Source organism: Cydia amplana, chromosome 25 (assembly GCF_948474715.1).
Source record: "Cydia amplana chromosome 25, ilCydAmpl1.1, whole genome shotgun sequence".
Classification (NCBI taxonomy): domain Eukaryota; kingdom Metazoa; phylum Arthropoda; class Insecta; order Lepidoptera; family Tortricidae; genus Cydia; species Cydia amplana.
This window is the reverse complement of record NC_086093.1, coordinates 3,731,887-3,751,713: the sequence shown is the minus strand read 5'-3', so window position 1 is coordinate 3,751,713 and position 19,827 is coordinate 3,731,887. Positions and strand designations below refer to the sequence as shown.

The 19,827-nt window shown below is 38.6% G+C and overlaps 1 protein-coding gene and 1 long non-coding RNA gene across 3 annotated transcripts in view; one reads left to right on the top strand and one right to left on the bottom strand.

Annotated features, from left to right (window-relative positions):
* Nucleotides 1-16,282, bottom strand: part of LOC134659696 (transferrin-like) — a 32,303-nt gene extending 16,021 nt beyond the window's left edge. For both annotated transcript variants that reach the window (XM_063515383.1, XM_063515384.1), the window contains exons 1-8: nucleotides 16,134-16,282; nucleotides 8,567-8,651; nucleotides 6,186-6,322; nucleotides 5,585-5,733; nucleotides 4,097-4,241; nucleotides 3,234-3,418; nucleotides 2,356-2,498; nucleotides 832-1,004 (exon numbers count right to left, since the gene is read on the bottom strand). In XM_063515383.1, coding sequence (XP_063371453.1) covers nucleotides 832-1,004; nucleotides 2,356-2,498; nucleotides 3,234-3,418; nucleotides 4,097-4,241; nucleotides 5,585-5,733; nucleotides 6,186-6,322; nucleotides 8,567-8,651; nucleotides 16,134-16,197 — 1,081 coding nt within the window. In that variant the 5' untranslated portion in view covers nucleotides 16,198-16,282. The remainder of the gene's footprint in view (nucleotides 1-831; nucleotides 1,005-2,355; nucleotides 2,499-3,233; nucleotides 3,419-4,096; nucleotides 4,242-5,584; nucleotides 5,734-6,185; nucleotides 6,323-8,566; nucleotides 8,652-16,133) is intronic.
* The window catches only part of LOC134659713 (uncharacterized), a 247,646-nt gene that overhangs the window by 40,877 nt on the left and 186,942 nt on the right, over nucleotides 1-19,827 (top strand). The gene's annotated exons all lie outside the window — the stretch shown is intronic.

Sequence of the window (19,827 nt, the reverse complement as noted above, 5' to 3'; positions counted from 1 at the left end):
GGTTGTTCTCCCCCGCTTAAATTCGTTAAACCAGTATCTGGCGGTTGTCATAGAAGGAGCACATTCATGGTAAACCGCTTGCATTCTTACTTTTATTTCATCACATGTTTTTCCTTCCAAAAACAAGAATCTAATTACAGACCGATACTGCTCTTTCCCCATTTTCACAATTTTAAGTTCACGCTTTCACTGAATCACTGTCAAATGAGAAAAAAACAAAAGAATGCTGTTTTTTTAAAAAAAATCCCACCTTTGATAAATGGCTTAAAACGATTGTATACATATTTTCGGCCCGTGATATTAATACATTTGGAAAACGGGTACTTATCAAACAGCCCTCGTATATAAAACAAAGTCGTTTCTCGCCGTCTGTCCCTATGTATGCTTAGATCTTTTTTTACGCAACGGATTTTTTTTAATAGATAGAGTGATTCAATAGGAAGGTTTATGTATAAATTGTGAACCCGTGCGAAGCTAGTATTACATACATGAATCTAGTATAACTGGATTGGGCATGACTGGTGGGGATAACTGACAGAACGGGATAGTCTTATGTATCTTTCAGTAGGAGTAGCAGCGAAAGCACTATTATTGTTTGTCCTTGTCACAGTCTCACATCTTGTTTTATTCCCCACCGTAAATTGACCACCGTGATTGGTCGAATTCATTTGTTGCCCACCATAACAAATAAATTCGACCAATCATAGCGTCTCAATGCGACGCTATGATTGGTCGAATTTATATGTTTTGTCCCTCACGGAGGCACGCGTAGACCACTTCTATAGGATGCTACCTTCTATGATTACATATGACTTACACTTAGATACTTACTAGTCTGAGTGAAGTTGGCGGGTGACAGCAGAGTGTCCTCCATGGTGACTTGCGCGGTCGAGGACTGCGGCACCAGCACCGAGTACAGCGTGGAGCGCCAGGAGTTGTCGGAGGGGCTGGTGCCGCCGGGCCACCAGGTGCGCAGGTTGGTCTGGATCTCGTTGGCTCGGACACTGGGAATGAACGAATAGGTATATTATACATTTTTTTGATACTATTGTTACCGCATTGAGAGCTCACACCTAGGAGAGGAGGAATCACTGACTCCCGAGTCACAGACTTGGACCTAATTCGGGAGGCAAAGGCTCAACCCCACTAAGGTCAAGTGAGGTAAATGCAACTATGGGGTTATTGCGTCTCTCCGTTCTTTCTCGAATACGATTGGTCGAAACGCCCTCTACTATGCAATGTTTCATTTCCAAGTAGCTCAGGCATGAAACGTTGCATAGTAGAGGGCGTTTCGACCAATCGTATTCGAGAAAGAACGGAGAGACGCAATAATCCCATAGTTGCATTTACCTCACTTGACCTTACCTAAATGTGTTACAATTTCTCTAAGATTCCCACGCTACAGGCTGCGCCTAGTGTGGGGAACACTGTACTCACTATCTTCCTTTCTTGTTTTTTTTTTGTCTTGTATCACACCATGTTCCGTGTGATCGAATCGATATCCGGCAAATTTGACATTAAGAATCCACACATGATACTCATCACTTTATAATTAATGAGAGAATCATGCCTTGATTTAATGTGGACGCGATAGATGTCGGATAAGGCCCCCGTTATCAATTATCGATTAAGGCCAGACAGTGGCCAACTATAGTAGGTAGATTAGTCCATGCCCTAAGTAAGGCCGGGGTCGTATTTGGTCTCTAGCTACTAAAATAATCTATATACCAGAAATGTCATATAGGTACCTAGTCTTCAAAAAATTTGCATATGTTTGCCAGCCGGTCTTTCGCAATGCTCTTTACACAAATTGTACAAGGGTTCTCCAGCGATGTTGGCATAAACTGTGGCATTAAGGATGACTCACGTTAGACCGGGCTGTATCCGGGCCGGGCTTTGTTTTCTATGGAAAGCATCACGTGATCACCTGTCATCTCTCATAGAAAAGTAAGCGCCGGAAGCTCCAGCCCGGTCTAACTGTCATGCTTTAAAGAGAAAGAGGCATTAAGAGAGGACTGTTAACCTTTTGGATGCCAATGACGGATATATCAGCACCGCAGGTCCAAAGACGGATTAATCGGTCACATACCACAGAGCAACATAGACCTACGTGCACATGCATAGAGTTCAATTTCAGTTTTGACACTTCGGTGACGTGGCGTCCGAGTGACAGCTTTTGTCTTTGACACGGCGTCGAAAAGGTTAAGGGCTCAGGCGGTGCGAGAACTCGCATGCGAGTTTCATTACATTGCGTCATTTGATCGGTCGGCTGAATTGATGTAACCTCAATGGCCCGCAACGTCTAAAATCGCATGTGAGTTCGCGCGCCGTCTAAATGAGCCATAAAGCACTTACGAAGTAGCAACGATGGCGCTCCAGTGTTGAGAGACGAAAGCACAAGGCGCGTTCGTGGCAGCAATGTTTGTGGTGTTGAGGGCTAACAGTGTGCCGTCGGGGCAGAGAAGGGAGAAGTTACCAGTGATGTCGTTGTTGCGAACCTGTAGGAAGTAGCAAAAATATGTGTTTCTTTCCGTTCAGTTAAATCGGTCGTTCGTTCAGTTACAGCGCGCTAAAGCCGGCCACACACACTAGGTTATAACCGATGGTTATGCCTGCACAGTTCATTTGTGCAGGCATAACTGAACGTATGTATGACATGACTCCTTGCCTGCGCAAGCAAAATTGAAAATATGAAAATTTATATTTTTTGCCGCTCGGTTGTGCTTGCGCACTTCGCTTGCGCAGGCATAACTGAACGTGTGTGGCTGGCAGGCTTGATAGGCTTCAGTCTTCAGTCATCCAGTGATTGCGGAGGGGATAGGTCGCAAGTCAATGCGCAACAATGTCGTCTCGCAAACGAAATGAGAGGATTTTTAGTCACGTCACGTCACGCTATCGAGTGAAATGTACACAGGGGTACTGATAAAAGGTGAGGCTGAGCCTATTATACAATTATATTTAAATTAGTGTTGAGTTGTTCTTGAAAGGATTGACATTGATGGATCAATTGATGAGCAAGAATAGATAACCGCTGTTGCGACTAAATTAAAATAAGCGAATTATTGAGGACGACCCGCCCCTTCGACGGGTATCAAATTATACATAAACCTTCCTCTTAACTCACTCTATCTTGAAAAAAACCGCATCAAAATCCGGTTTTAAAGATCTAAGCATACATAGGGACAGACAGCGGGAAGCGACTTTGCTTTATACTATGTAGTGATGAAGCTTACCGTGAAGAACTCGCGGACATGCTGCCACGCCACATAAGCGACGTCACCACTAGTCCTGAGACACTCAAGGGCCTTGACGTGTGCGTTGTTGTTGTTGATGCCAGCTACATTGACGCCCATGTCGATGGTGTAGTCGCATGAGGAGTTTGGGCCGCACAGCGCGCAGAGGCTGGGGAACCGACGCTCTGTAAAACAAATCAGAGAGTCATCATCTTCCTCGCGCTATCCCGGCAATTTGCCACGGCTCATGGGAGCCTGGGGTCCGCTTGCCAACTAATCCCAGGAAAACACTAGTTTTAGGAATTGGCGTTACTAGCCCACGCCAATTCCTAAAACTAGTTTTTAGAACAAATCCTACCGACTGCGCCAAGTAACGTTTAGTAATAAAACATTCTTTACAGTACATATGATGCTACTTTACCGCCCTAGCGCGGTAATTAGCACAATATGTCGAAAATTTTAAAGGCCATATGTGCTGTAAAACGATGTACGATACATGTGCGTATAGGTAGTAGGTAGTGCGTGGATAGGTAATTCGCAACTCGTGTCGATTTAAAACATTCCCTTCGGGCGTGTTTTATTCCTTTTAATTTATAGCCACTCGTTGTGAATTTCCTATTTTACGCACTAGTTTCTATCGAGTCCGTCTATGCTTGGTCTATGCTGTCACCCTTTAACTTTTGACGTACATTTGGTCAGTCCAGAGGTCCAAGGACTCCAAGGTAACTCTAAACCGACTCGGAGAATGACAGTGTCAACACATAGTGCCACCACAAATGTGAAAAGCCCATGAAAATATGACTTTTACAGTGGCACTTCCACGCTTAGTCAGTGTAGAGTTATCGTAGACTACACTGACTTACTAAGTTCAGCGTCAACGGTAGCGTTGGCGCTCCATGCTCCAGGGCGGCAGGAGTCTCCGAAGAAGTGGCTCAGAGCCGCCACCTCCATCTCCTCGGCTGTCTTGAACTTGTGGTCTACCTCTGGGCAGCGGTCGGTGTTGGCGGCCTGGAACAACAATATATTTTAGCATAAACTTTTCTTTCTTCACCAGCCCAAAATCAGTACGTTAGTATAAAGGATGACTCACGTTAGACCGGGCCGTGTCCGGGCCGGAGCTCCCGGAACTTCGATTTCTATGGAAAGCATCGCGTGATCATCTATCATCTATCATAGAAAAGTAAACGCCGGAAGCTGCGACCCAGACACGGCCGGGTCTAACGTGAGTCATCCTTAATGCGGATTGAGGACTGTAAACTTTTTGTTTCTTTGCAGATACATGCAGGTCTCGTTGCAATGATTTCCTTCACCGAAAAGGTAGAAGTAAGTATGTATTAAAAGTTCCGAGAACTCGGTACGAGCCTCGCCTAAGCCCCAGGCAGAATTAGAACTCACTGGCTCCACTTTCAAAGAAACTCAGGTTGTAGATATCTTCCGTCCTTTAAGGATGACTCACACTAGACCGGGCCGGGTCCGGGCCGATGCGTCCAACACGTCATTTTCTACGACGGCTGATCGGTGATCACGTGGTGTTTCCCATAGAAAACGAAGCGCCGGAAGCTCGGTGAGCGTGACTCGTCCTTAAGTCTTTAACTCGAGTTTCAAGTTCGTTTCCAACGCGCGGCCACCAATAGAGCACGGATTTGATTTGAATTTGCCGTGGTCTCAAGCTCTTTCTCAACGCGCGTCGACCAGCAGCAGCAGCGCAGCCTCGCCTAAGCCGGGGTGGCAGTACTTGAGGCCACGTAGGCCATATGTAGTCCATTAGTTTATGTGTTGCGGATATACGAACCAATAGTCCCTAAGCGTGATTTAAACCACTCGATCTTTAGATCACTTATTTCTTCCATCGTCAAATGTCGTATGATGGTTCTCTGATCAGGGAAATCCTGAAGAAAGGTCAGGTCAAGAGCACCCTAAACTGGCGAGCGTGTATGAAGAATGTTATGAAAGTAACGGAAGCGAAAGAGGTATGTCAGGATCGTAGCAAAGGGAAATCCGTGGTCTCATGCCTACCACCCCGGGAAATAGGCGTGATGATTATATGTATGTATGTATGTCAAAGAAGGACCTGCCCACTCAAATCATGTGTTATTTTCTCCAACTCTTGAATCTTACCTTGGTCTCAAGCTCTTTCTCAACGCGGGGCGACCAGCGCAGCAAGCCAGGTTGGCAGTACTTGCTGCCACGCAGTCCTTTTAGTCCATTAGTTTATGTGTTGCGGATATACGAACCTATAGTCCCTTTCTAAGCGTGATTTACACCACTCGATCTTCAGATCACTTTCTTCTGTCAAGAAAGGACCTGCCCACTCAAATCATGTGTTTTTTTCTTCAACTCTTGTATCTTACCTTGGTCTCAAGCTCTTTCTCAACGCGCGGCGACCAGCGCAGCGCAGCCTCGCCCAAGCCAGGGTGGCAGTACTTGCTGCCACGCAGTCCCTCTAGTCCATTGGTGTGTGTGTTGCGGACCACCGCCACTGCCTGAAAGGACACCGCACCTGGAAGATGTTGGTCGATGAGTACGGTGAGGATAGAATAGAATAAAGAGATGCGGAAAGAGCTAAAGAATTTTGTAGGGAGTCAAGAAGCAACGTGTAGCCATAGAGAAATATAGTAAGACAAGAGTGCTCACTCCATACATCAGTTTTGATACCAAAAAGACTATTAGCATCTAGTCTTATGTTGTTGAGCATAAGACTTTCCGGTCGGTGCTACATCTATTGTCAAGTAGCAGTACTGATAGTTCCACTACTCGATGGTAGATGTAGACACTGAAATTAATAGTCTTTTTGGTATCAAATCTGATGTATGGAGTGAGCAATCTAATGTATTTTTTGTCTATGGTGTAGCGGAGCGTTACACGGCTCCCGCGATTCGGTCTGTACGGCGTAAGTCGGTAAGACCATGAGAAGGTGGGAAATGGCCCTTGGACGTATAGTCTGTCTCTGACCTGGTTTAGTGACGTCCCTGACAGTGGCAATGACGCGGTGGTCGCTGGGCTGCGTCTGGGCGAGGACCAGGAGCTCCTCATCGCTGAAGAAGCCCACGTCAGCTGTGCCGCGCGCTAGCTGCAACGCGCAGTCCACTCTGAAAGTAATCGGGACAAATACGTTACTTAAATTTCACTGATTTTAAAACAAAAACCGTCCTAAGTGGGCCATGGCTAACGGCTAGAGTGTGCACTGTGCATATAAGTAGTTTTTATGAACGAGATTTTTATGAATGCGTTGTTACTACTACTAACATTAGCATATTAAGATTCCCTCTATACTATTTAATCTCTCTGATATAACCAGAGATCGGACAAATTTGCGACATTGCTCGCAATAATGTGGACATGACTCCAAAATTGATTAAATAATTAATCATTTAATCATTTCAGTTATTTTTATTGAACAACAACATAAACAACATAAAGTAACCTAAATAAAATTAAACCTACCTACAAAACTAAAACTACTACTTAAAAAAGGAAAACTAAAAATCTATATCTAAAGAGGGCCCCTGGGGCATAGTACCAAAGATACTGGCAGCATTTCCTCGCTGAATTGCAACGCTTATTCGTTGAGCGAGGAAGCTGCCAGCTCTTTTGTTCCCAGTGACCTCAACCAGCCGTTTGGCCAAATATGTAAATAGATTTTGAGCTCCCGGACCGAGGTTTAATTTTGATTCCTAATCAATAAATAACACAAAGAGTTCTTATAATGTAAATTTATTTAAAAAAATAATTAGTATGTTTTCCAAATTTTCTGTAGGTACTTATTTTTTTATATCAAAAATATATTTAAACAAACAAACAAAAAACAAACAAAACAAACAAACAATAATTTATTCGCAGAAAAAGGGTTAAGATTACATGTGTTAGTGTAATAAATAAGTATGTTTCACCTTTTCCGACCGTTTTAAACAGTATGCAAATTTTACAATTACAAAGGATATTTTAGCATTTAAATTCTACATACAAAATAAATGCGACAATTGGTAACATGACGAGTTATATCAGTAAAATTTAAGAATCGGAATCCGTATGATTCATAAAATCCTTTACAGTATAAAAACAGCGATCATTGAGCCAATATCTCAGTTTTTTAGTAAATTCCTTGCCCTCGAGTTCCTTTATTTGGACTGGTAATTTATTGTATATTACAATACTTGCATTGTAAGCATTCCTTCTGTAAATGTCAGTCATGCATCGCGGTTGATTTAGCATATTTTTGTATTGTGGTCTAGGGTTGCTTGAACAATATATATCGGAACGTTTGACATAGTACTTTGGAAACTTTTTAACAAAATTACAGATTTTTAGAATGTACATACATGCTAGAGGTAAGATTTTGAGTTTTTTAAATAATGGTCTACAGCTACTTCCAGTTTGAGCGTTAGATATTGCACGTACACATTTTTTTTGTAATTTGAACGCTCTTTCCACTTCAACAGAGTTACCCCAGATGATGAGGCCATAGTTGAGAATAGATGAGACGTGACCGTGGTAAGCTGTGAGGGCGGCTTCATAAGACACAGACTGACGTAGTTTTCTTAGGGCAAATATGAAACGGTCAAGTTTTTTACACACTGAGCTAATATGTTCTCTCCAATTTAGTGAGGAGTCAATATTTAAACCTAAAAATTTAATGATATTACTTTTCTGTAAGGGAATGTTGTCAATATTAATGTTAATTTGTGGCGGTGTTGTTCTGGAAGAATGAAATTGCATAAATTGCGTTTTACTCAGATTTATTAGAAGATTATTATCAAGTATCCAATCATTCATCTCTGTCAAGGCATCGTTGATATCTGACTCATATGTAAGTTGGTTTTGACTCCTGACTACGATGGTTGTATCATCTGCAAAAAGTATGGTTTTAGGCTTAGTGGCTTTAGGAAGATCATTGATAAAGATTAAAAATAAAAGTGGCCCTAAGTTACTCCCTTGAGGTACTCCTGAAACAACCGTACGTAAAGGTGATCTGTATACTAATTTATGCAAGCTATTATCAATCTCAACAAATTTTGATATTTCAGTACATTGCTGTCTATTGGTTAAATAAGATCTAAGCCAGTCATTTGTTTGACCTCTAATTCCATAACTATCTAATTTTTTAAGCAGTTTTAAATGATCTACAAGGTCAAATGCTTTTGTCATGTCAAGGTTTATGGACATAACAGGTAATTTAAGTGCTATTTATTAAGTGCTATTTATTGACTAGGGAACAAAATTAAATCTCAGGTAAGAAATTAATTAAATGATTAATTATTTAATCAATTTTGGAGTCATGTCCACATTATTGCGAGCAATGTCGCAAATTTGTCCGATCTCTGGATATAACTAACCTGGACTCAACCGGGGTGCAGATGGCTTGAGAATCACCCAACTCCAAAGCTTGGCACTGGCTTGTTGAAGACACGCATACTCGATCTGAAATCACAAGCATACAATTTGAAATTGTACAAAATAGTATAGATCGCAGCACCATCTTTCTCGCTATATTCTAATCATGTAAGGTATATAGGAATAGAAGATCAGCTCGCCTTTAAAATTGGCCAAAGACGCTCTTTCTTTCTATGCTCGAGAAAATAATAAATATTTTTTTTTACGATTAGTTAGTACAAGTTTTACATACAAAACTTTTATTCGCTCAATTTTCTTTGTATAACAATTTTTAGCGACAAAAACTAGTAGCAGACTTAAATACTGTATACGTTACTTGTTAACTATTTTAGAATGTCGTTTTAAAACGATAGCCTAAAGGATGACTCACGCTGGACCGGGCCGAGGCGTCCATTTTTAGGGTTCCGTACCCAAAGGGTAAAAACGGGACCCTATTACTAAGACTCCGCTGTGCGTCCGTTCGTCCGTCCGTCCGTCTGTCACCAGGCTGTATCTCACGAACCGTAATAGCTAGACAGTTGAAATTTTCACAGATGATGTATTTTTGTTGCCGCTATAACAACAAATACTAAAAACAGAATAAAATAAAGATTTAAGTGGGGATGGGGGCCCCACTTAAATCTTTATTTTATTCTGTTTTTTATTTATAACAAACGTGATTTTTGACCGAAGTTAAGCAACGTCGGGCGGGGTCAGTACTAGGATGGGTGACCGTTTTTTTGCTTGTTTTGCTCTATTTATTGTTGATGGTGCGGAACCCTCCGTGCGCGAGTCCGACTCGCACTTGGCCGGTTTTTTTTATGACGGTTGATCGGTAATCACGTGATACTTTCCATAGAAAACGAAGCGCCGGAAGCTCCGGCCCGGACCCAGCCCGGTCTAACATGAGTCATCCTTTATGCTTACATGGTATATTTGCATGGCAACATATCGAAATACCGTTCCTTCTCCCCTTTATTTGTAATCTGATAACGGTTTGCGTTGATAACTCGATAAGTAATGTTAACTTTGGATTATTTTATTGCATGTATTTTGCGTTAAATACATTGATAACTTAATTTCTAAAAAATTTGCTTATTAATACTATTAGAAGTATTAGAACAAATTAATTTATTTTCAGAAAATTGCAGCCTGGGGCACTGGAGGCCTTGGTCACTTTTTCTTAGAATATGATATTTACATTCATTTATTCGTTCATAATGTAGCTTTTCTTAGTGTTATGAATAACGCTCATTTCGAGGCTTAAAGACTCGAACCCTCAAGACTCTCGAGGCTTAACGCCTCAAAGGCGACAAGGACGATTTCTTACATCCATACGCGTAAAATAAATACCTACATACAATTCTCAAATATAGTCGAGTTCAAGACTTACGAGTCTTGAGGGCTCGAGTCTTTAAGCCTAAAAATAAACGTTATAAACAACACTGAGCTTTTCTTCTTTTTTGAACAACTTCATTATGTAGTCCCTCGAGAAAACCTCTGCAGGGAGCATAGTTCCACAGACGTCCGCGAGTTTTTTTATTTCATTGCCAATACAAACATGTCCAGTAAGTAAGTAGGTAACTAACTACAGTCTCCTTTGTGCTGATAACAGTTATCGCTATCAGCTAGCGATACATTTATTGAGCGCTAGGCGCGGCGGCTGAATCACGATACAGACGGTAATAATACATTATGTGTTAGCTTTTATGACTGATTTTTTTTTTTTTTTATTGAGAAACAAACAGTCTTATAATAAACATAAGAGCAACTTAGCTAATAGCTACAAATTGATTGATTTATTTATTTATTTAATTTAGTTCCCTAATCTACAAATTGTATCGAGGTACAATTAAAAAAATAATAAAAAAGTGTAACCTTATAGTTGTACATAACAAATGAGTGAACAAGAGAAGATACTCAAAAAACCAGTGCCTACTATGCTTACAACATTACACCCTTATTTTAATAGAGAATATACAGTCCTCTTAAAGAGATTTAATGAACTGCCAAACAATTCTGCGTCCATACATTTTTCATTGTACTGTTTACATGCGCGCCCAATATACGAATGCTGTGCGTGTTTCGTTCTGCTGTTAGGAATGCTAAATAATGCCTTACTGCGACAACTACGTTCGTTCTTACGGGGGACTCGGAAGCCAATTTTATGTAGTAAGTCAGGGGCATCTACAACATTATTAATAATTTTGAATAAAAATACTAAATCTGTACAGGACCGTCTAAGTGAAAGCGGCTGGATATTATGATGCGTAGCCGAGGAAGCGTAATTTACATAGTTACGACCCACTCGAAATTCCAGTGCTTTAATGAACTTTTTCTGGAGTCTTTCAATTCGGGTCTTATGGACATTAAAGAAAGGATTCCAAACTACAGAAGCAAATTCCAATCTACTACGAACATAACTATTATAAAGAAGTTTATAAGTGAGAGGTCTACGAAAAGGTTTTGCTATGCGAAGAACGAAGCCCAGTTGTTTGTATGCTTTGTTTAAAATATGATCTGGGTCAATTTCTGAACACGATTTTTTTTCTGTCCGTGATGAAAATCGCGGGTTAGCATCAGACAATACTTACCATTTTTTTTTTACATAAAGAAGTCACACTTTCACACCGAGTTCCATATGAATTCACTGATTAGTTGGTTTTTAGAGTACACATAAAAATACCTAAAGGCTCAAATTACTACTCCCGTGCCCTGTCCGGAATCTACTTTTGAGCATAATGAAAAATCCTACGAAAAATTCTACATTAGTATCACTAATTTAGTGTCAAATACTTAAACTAGATGATATTTACTATCACTGAGCACATATACTATTAACTTCATTGTGGTAAATAACTCGTGATCGATGTTTAAATTTTGTCCGAGCGCGCGAGTAAAATTTCGTCGGCAAAACTCAAAGGGCTCTGACAGCCGACGTTTGTATTTGAACCGCCTCGTGTCCCGCCTCACCTGTACTGGCAGTATTCGGCTGTCTCTCAAAGCAAGCGGATGTAAGTCAAGCCGCGGCGTGTTCGAGCAAATCGCGTAAGTATTTCGGAATCCGGGTGGGCGACAATTTTTTTCTAATTTCGATGCCCCTTATAAATTTTATTTTCCACATAGCTTTTCAATAGCAATTGTCATATTTAGGAGCCCTTTATGTATCTTTATGTAAGCGATAACATAACAGTTTGGTCAAACACGATTTAAATTTTTGGCGAATTTTTTTATTACGAATTCTAATTTCCGTGCCCTAATTCCCATAACAAATTTACCTAAAACAGCTGATTAAGTGGCACGGGAATTAGAAAGTATTACATATATTGTCAACAAATCTTTTATTGGGGGCACTGTAAGTTAATTGGCAATGTTTACGTCATATTATTATTACTTATATATATTGGCATTGAATATATATTATATGTAATAATAATACGACGTATATCTTTCTATTTTACATTTAAGGAAATCTTAAAGAATGCACAAAAATCTGTGAATAGTTTTTTAGTATAAGTACTATAGTACTTACATACAGGATCGACCCGAATAACCCGGGCAATTTTAATACGTAAGGTAAGGTGGGGTAAGACGACACCGGAGTAAGACTATCACTTGTATGGAATCCTTGTACTGTTAGTCTTGCCCCACCTTACCTTATTCATTGATCATATTATAACATTAAAATATTATATAAACATAAAACTATTTCTGGAATTATTACATATTATAATACCTGTACCTAAGGTTACATGAAACAAAATGAATCACATTTGCAATGTTTTGTTTTTGTAAATTTGACAGCTGACAGCGTATGCCGTATAAAGTTTAAATATCTGGGAGACCGAGCTTTGCTTGGAAAACATATAGGTACCTACCTACCTAAAAACTCAAAAATGCGCGTTTTTCCAGAGATAACACCTACCTAGATAGATTTTTCACCCCAGAAAACCCTCATATATGATAAAATTTCATCGAAATCGTTAGAGCCGTTTCCGAGATCCCCGAAATATATACAAGAATTGCTCGTTTAATAGATTAGTTGTTATAAATTAGCTTTTCTAATACAAGAAAAATTAAATATATCCTATTCTTACTATATTATAAATGCGAAAGTATCTCTGTCTGTCTGTCTGTTATCTCGTCACGCTTAAACCGCTCAACCAATATCATGTTGATGATATTTGGCATGGAGATAGTTTGAGGCCCGGGGAAGGACAAAGGATCTGGGGACACGGCAGTGCCGCCGCCAAGTCGAGCAAAACAAAGTGGCACGGTCAAAATAACATTTAATTTGAACATGTAATCTAAGAATTAATGCACTTTAAAATCCCTTAGTTTTGTCACTGACACAATCACTCACGATCATCATTATTCTAAGGTACTTCTAGCATACCCACAAGTTCCAAATTTGAAACGTAATTAGGTTTAAGCTTTTTAAGCCAATAAAAATCTAATAATACTGCAATATTAGTCACGTTCTAAAGATCTAATAACTGCATAAATAAGTTTGTAATCCTATAGAAATATATGCGATAACAAATTTACCTTTTAGTTCTTACAATTAGTAGGGAAAGTAAAGGTACACTACGATGTACGATGTGAGTATGAATAAAGATGTATATAGTTATGATATGTGTATACATAGTATCAGTATGGTATGGGTATGATTACCTGAAAAGAAGGACAGCCTACAAAAAGAGATGGGATCCTATCAAAAACATTACATGTAAAAAGATGCAAGTCTCGCAACGCAGTTCTTCTACTACAAAAAAAGTTTTGAGATGTAATGTGAAACCAAGTCGGTTATTTTAGACAATGCCAGGGGGGTATTAAAACCGTAATACTATTAGATACCTTATTAGGGTTCCGTAGCCAAATGGCAAAAAACGGAACCCTTATGGATTCGTCATGTCTGTCTGTCTGTGATAGTCTTACCCCGGTGATAGTCTTACCCCACCTTACCTCATATGTGGTTAAACAATTGTTTGTGTTATGAATTTATGAAGGCAGCATATTCGATTTCTTCAGATTAACTTACAAAATAACTTCTTCTCTCTGTGCCCCTATTTATTTCTTAGTATCATTTCCTATACGGCCATAAAGCAGATCATACACCTTGTACCTATCTACATGCAGATACATAATGACACTTTTTAAATGAATAGTTTTGTATGTAAGGCGGACATGTTTACGCAACTACTCAAAGTATTGTTTTGAAATATATATATTTTACTAAGAAAGAGAGATTAGTTGCCATTAAAATCAAGGAAACTATTAGTCAAATACGTAGTTTTTAGTGTATCATACTTTCGTAGATTTGTCGTCCGAAACTAAAATTAAAGTAGATAAATATGTTCGATGCCGCTTCAGTATGGTTGAAGTATATTATTGTAGATTAAAATATACATAAATAATAGTTTTAACTACCAAAATAAGCTAAGAAAACAATTCCTGTGCCATGTTCTAATTTCCGTGCTAGTAAAATCTAATTCCCATGGACACACTAATTCCCGTGCCATGACCAAAATTTTAAATTGAAATAACTTTTATAGTTTTATGAATATTTTTACCCCATAAGAAAATTAATGTTTATTATATTTTTTATCAAATTATCAGCATATTTTTTTTTGTGTAATGTTGGTATTTCAAAATTCCATGGGAATTAGACAAAAATGCTCGTTTGGTGAAATTGACCCATCTATATGTGGGTTAAACGTTAGTTTTGAATCCATTAACACCCCTAGGTCACGTATACTATTTTGTCGTGTTAGAGTACTGCTGCACAGCCGGTACTTGAATACAATAGGATCCCTTTTCCGAGTGAAAGTAATAACTGAACATTTGTCACTATTTAAAAACAGATTATTTTGCACACAATATGTTCCAAAGCTAGTTAAATCGTCCTGCAATAGAGCACAGTCAGCGTCTGTTTGATATATGATGATTATCCGTATGCCGGATGATTTGTGGGCTAAAATAACAACCAATTGGGTCCCATATCAAACCCGGGGTCGCGGCAAACCTTGACGGCGTTGGCGAGATGACATTGACGCATTTGACAGGAACTGGTCGGAGACGGGTCAAGACCGGGACACGTGGATAGGGAGGAAGGAGGCCTTTGCCCAGCAGCGGGACACTGTAGGCTCATATAAATAAATAAATAAAATATGATGAATGTTTTCCTTCTAAGAACATTAAGAACAAACGATAACATTATTTTTATTAAAACCATAAACATAACGATAACTGTACTGAATGTAAACTGAAATAGAATAGATGTCATATACTGAAAAGTGACCAAGCCCGCAAGAGACCGGATACGGGTCTTCAGATGACATCTATTTAAAATAGTTTATAATTTATAGGTACCTATAGTAGTGTTACTAGGTACTTAAGAGGAAAGAGGATGGCCGCTTCTCCACTCAAACGTAGTCCCCATTTTCCTCTGGATATTGACATTACAGAAAACATTTATACATAGTTGAAATTACTTGTTAAATTAATTACCGCATTGGGAAACTGTAGTATAGATGCGTGCTACAAATTGAAAGTACGAGTACCTACTTTAAAAAAATTAGGTATAGTACATCCTTACGCAAATTGACTGTGCCTAAGAGCAAAGCTCAAGAAGGCTTGAGTTGTAGTACATGTGTCAGTACGAGCGAGATGCATAGAAAGTAAGTTACGTAGACGTTAGCGTATATCTCAGTGTTGACACGGTCCGTGACTCGTGGTAAGGGTACTTATATACTAGTACTAGTACTATGTCGGTTTTTATTTTGACGGCATATCAAACACTTTCGGAGAATATATTATCGTCATCATGATTATACTGTGTCGATCGATCAGTGACTCACTGAATCATCACGTGACAAAAAACAATCCGGTTCGAAGGACCAAAAAGTGTAGTGTATTATGTGTAATTGCATATATATTTATGTAATTCAAGACATATTTCCACTGCTTCCGTTATTATTATTAAAACGAATACAAAACCAAAATAACTTCTTTTTCTAAATAATAATAATAATAATAATGCAGAAGGCGGTGATCTTGGACACGGCGCGGATAGTCCGCCGGTTCCTCTCTCTGCAGCCCTGACCACCGGCAGCTTGGGCCTTGCCCCGCTGCTGGCGGCGCCCTAGGTTAGGTTTTTTATAATATGTTTATAAGTTTTTGTATTGTTTTTGTAAATGCTTTTGTATTTTATTTTTATACCCATATTATAAACAACCTAACTTGTGATGAAAAATAAATAGAGTGAATAATAATAAAAAATTGCTTAATTTCTCCTGCACTAACATTTAATTTTATGTCTATGTTTGACTCAATGGTACAATTTGTACATTTTTCTTTCTATGTGCAAAAAAGTTTACGTAAATAAATAAATTACAACAATTTTGTAACAAACTAAATCGTTACCTACCTGTATATTTTATAGTTAAATCTTGAATCAATCATTAGCAACAATTAACCTTCAAGATAAAACGTCTTACATCATCAACAAAAAAATCAAATAATACTTACATCTATTTTGCGCGACCACGCACGCCAAAAGCAGAGACAACAAAACAAAACTTTTCAGCGCCATTTCACAACACTTAAAGTACTAAAAAAACTTAAATTAACACTATTTTATAAAACCACCTACAGGCCGCGATATCACGCCCTACTCTGTATGAAATTCAGGACTACAGCTTGCTAATACCGTTATCTTATCCATTTCGAAATTCAGTGTAAATGTAGGTGATATAATATCGAGTATAGATAACGATTAACAGCGGCATATTGATGTATACTATAAGTAGATATATGTGCAGTCGATGTCAAAGATATGTTTACAATTTTCGCCTTATTACAAAGGAGTAAGGTGCATATTACTGGCTTATATTTCCTTGTTCTTTTTTCTATTCTCGTCCTACTTTATGTGTGTGTCCACAGTGTTTTAGTTGTCTTTCACCTTTTAGTGTTTGTTTGTTCCTCTCTCATTTTCTCAAAGGTTAGCTGGAAGAGATCTCTATTAGGGATACGGTCGCCTTTGTACATACACTTACATATTTTACTCTGTTGTTTCTGTTTTATATACATACATATTTTTGACGTCGACTGTACTACGTAAATCCAGAGATAAGAGAGGTGATATAGACTGTAGCTGTTTATATCTTTTGACTAGACTTTGAACCATTAATGTGCACGAACTAAACTAAAAATGAATTTAATTATGCCCTGGCAGCAGTTAATCCTCGGTAGCTCAGTTGGTATCCTGGAGGCGAGATATACTGAATCCTACAGATATTTTTGACAGCGAGTTTATTTATAAAGAACATTTAACATCTAAACAGTAATATTTCCATGTATATTTGAGGAAATACTTGTACGTTTATGTTTAAGTATGTACTCATAACATTATATTAAGGGCACACTGCAATGGAGTGTAGATAAAAACGAGACACACTTCTGAAGATGGAAGATATCTTTAGAGATAGTAGCGACCTTCTACGGTCACAAAAAACATCATATAACTTTAGTAGGTATAGGTACTTATTATAATAATCATCACTACATAGTATAAAACAAAGTCGCTTCCCGCTGTCTGTATGTATGCTTAGATCTTTAAAACTACGCGTACGCAACGGATATTAATGCAGTTTTTTTTAAATATAGAGTGATTCAAGAGGAAGATTTATGTATAATTTGTTAACCCGTGCGATTTCGTCGCTTTGCTACAGGTAGCTAAAAGTACATCCGTTCCGCCCCAATTTTGGTGGCTAGCCATAAGCCGCGCGTGGCGCTGTCGCCACCTAGCGCCCAATCTGTGCTGATCGTAACAGACGCGTTTTGTTAGAGAGTGAGTCTTCTGTACTTAGTACTATTATTTATTCTGTGGCCGGGGCGGGTCGCTAGTCGCTAGTTACCTATATTTTTAAGCGATCGACCGCCTGTTGTCTGCCTCTACATTTAATCGAATTCTTCTTTTCTTTTGTATCTTTTTATTGAGGTGTGCCAATAAAGAGTATTCTATGTATCTATCTATATCCAGACATCGGATTTTATGGGACAACATTTAAACAAAGTCCATTATTGATGCTTTCTCCCATGAACTTTAGGTCGCTCAAGATTCCACTTTACGATTTTGGAATCTTTCGCTTGCTCGGGTATCAATACAACTTTGGCCCGAAAAACAAAGTAAAACAAATGACTACCTATTTCCAAATTGAAGACGAATTTCAAAGCTGCAATAATAGGGTATATTTGACTGTATTTAAAATAAATTATTTTACATCATGCATGAATTAAAGCACCAGAAGATTCATAGAGAAACGTAGACAGCAGTTATTTTTAGACACAATTACTATTTTAATATCCGTATAAAACTTTAAAGTGTAGGTAATTTGATTGTGACGTCACATGCTAGTGTTTCATATAAATTCCATAGTAGCAAAATCGTTTTGACAGTTCGAAAAAAGAAACTGATTTGACTAGTAGTCAAATACCCTATACTTATTTAGGCAAAAATAACACTTGTAGAGTTAGAGTTAGAAGTTTAACGTTTTAAATAACACTTGCACTGCGTGTGACGTGTGCTATTAAACGATTGACGTATATCTCAGGACTGGCCTTACGGGCAATAAGCATGGGGCCAGTATAGCGGTGTGACACCGCTTCAACGCGATTGGTTGATGAGTTCGCATCACGCGCGCGATTGGTCGCAACTAGTTGCGTTAGACTGCACGATTGGCTCGAATTCGTGAGTGACACCGCTGAACTAGTACCATTTTTAGTGCCCGTAAGGCCCGTCCTGAGATATACGTCAATGTATTAAACTCGTTGCAGACTTGTCTTGGTCTAACTCTACATATATACCTAAGTACCTATAGGATGCATTGACAAATCCTTTAAAATGTATAATAAAAACACCTTATCAAAGGAACTTTAAGCGTAATTCTTCGAACTCCGTGTTTACATAGCCAAATGATAAGAATGGGGTATGATATCATTCACTTAGTACCTGACATACGGATATGCTTCTTACGAAAATATTTTGATAAGGTACGACCGGGTACGAGAACATGCATTATCATGAAATTTAACTTCGAATATGAATCCTATGATATACAGAATAGTGTTTAAAATACTTTAAAAAAATCAATGGCGCTTATTACATCGACCCTTTTTCAAGTCACTTTTGAAAGGGGTACAGTGGGCCAAGAAAGTGGTCTACCAGTTTTGACAAAAGTTTCTGCGAGATCTAACGCTAAGGTTGACTTTTCTAACGGAGTTTAAAGTAAATCGACCTTGTTGTCTCATGACGTTCAAACGAACCTCAACCGTAGGGTGGTAGACCACATTTTTGGCCGACTGTACTATGGATTTCCGATGGCCGGGTTGAGTCTTCCGTTTCCCGCAATCGGTAACAATCAGTGTGTTAACCGTTTATTTCCTTTTATTTGGCTTTCTAAGAATATGATGCGTGTTTCATTTGTTTATATGAATCAATCGATTCCATTGTAACTCGTTATCTATTTGATTTATCATTTTACGTCAGGCAAGTAAGCTGCTTGTGTGTTGGCAGTTGCACCATCCGCACTTGATGGACTGATCAACGTCATTCGGCACGCAGCGGCGGTTTACTATAAAACTTTCCATACAATACAATTTAGCGAACTCTTTAACGATGACAAACAGTTTGGTGCAAAATTGTTCTCGAGTTTTCAGTCACTCGGTGAAAATACAGACTTTAAAAAAGTTTTTCCTTTAAAACGATTCTTTCTTGACCGATTTCTAGTTTTTGTTTTTATGCAGTATATTCATTGTTAAACCGTTATAGAGATAGGTACTATATTAAAAATAACTCTGGGGTTAAAATTAATGGTAAAACGGGACCCTTATAGTTTCGTCATGCCCGTCTGTCCGTCCGTCCGTCCCAATGTCACTGATGTTTTTCAAATTCTATAAAGTATATTTTAAGATATTTGGAACAGTTTAATTAGTTTAAATAAAATAAATAATTATTCCCAGTGAGAGATTGTCATTATAAGTCTGTTTTCATTAAAAAAAAAAAATCTTTATTCAGACAATATACAGTCCACATACACACATACACATTTTGTTAGCCGCTACTTCAATTAATTGGTATACAAGTTAGAATTACAAAAATACTAAACCATATTGCAATGACACCGTCATGCAACAGATAATGGTGTCAAACATGCTACAATAG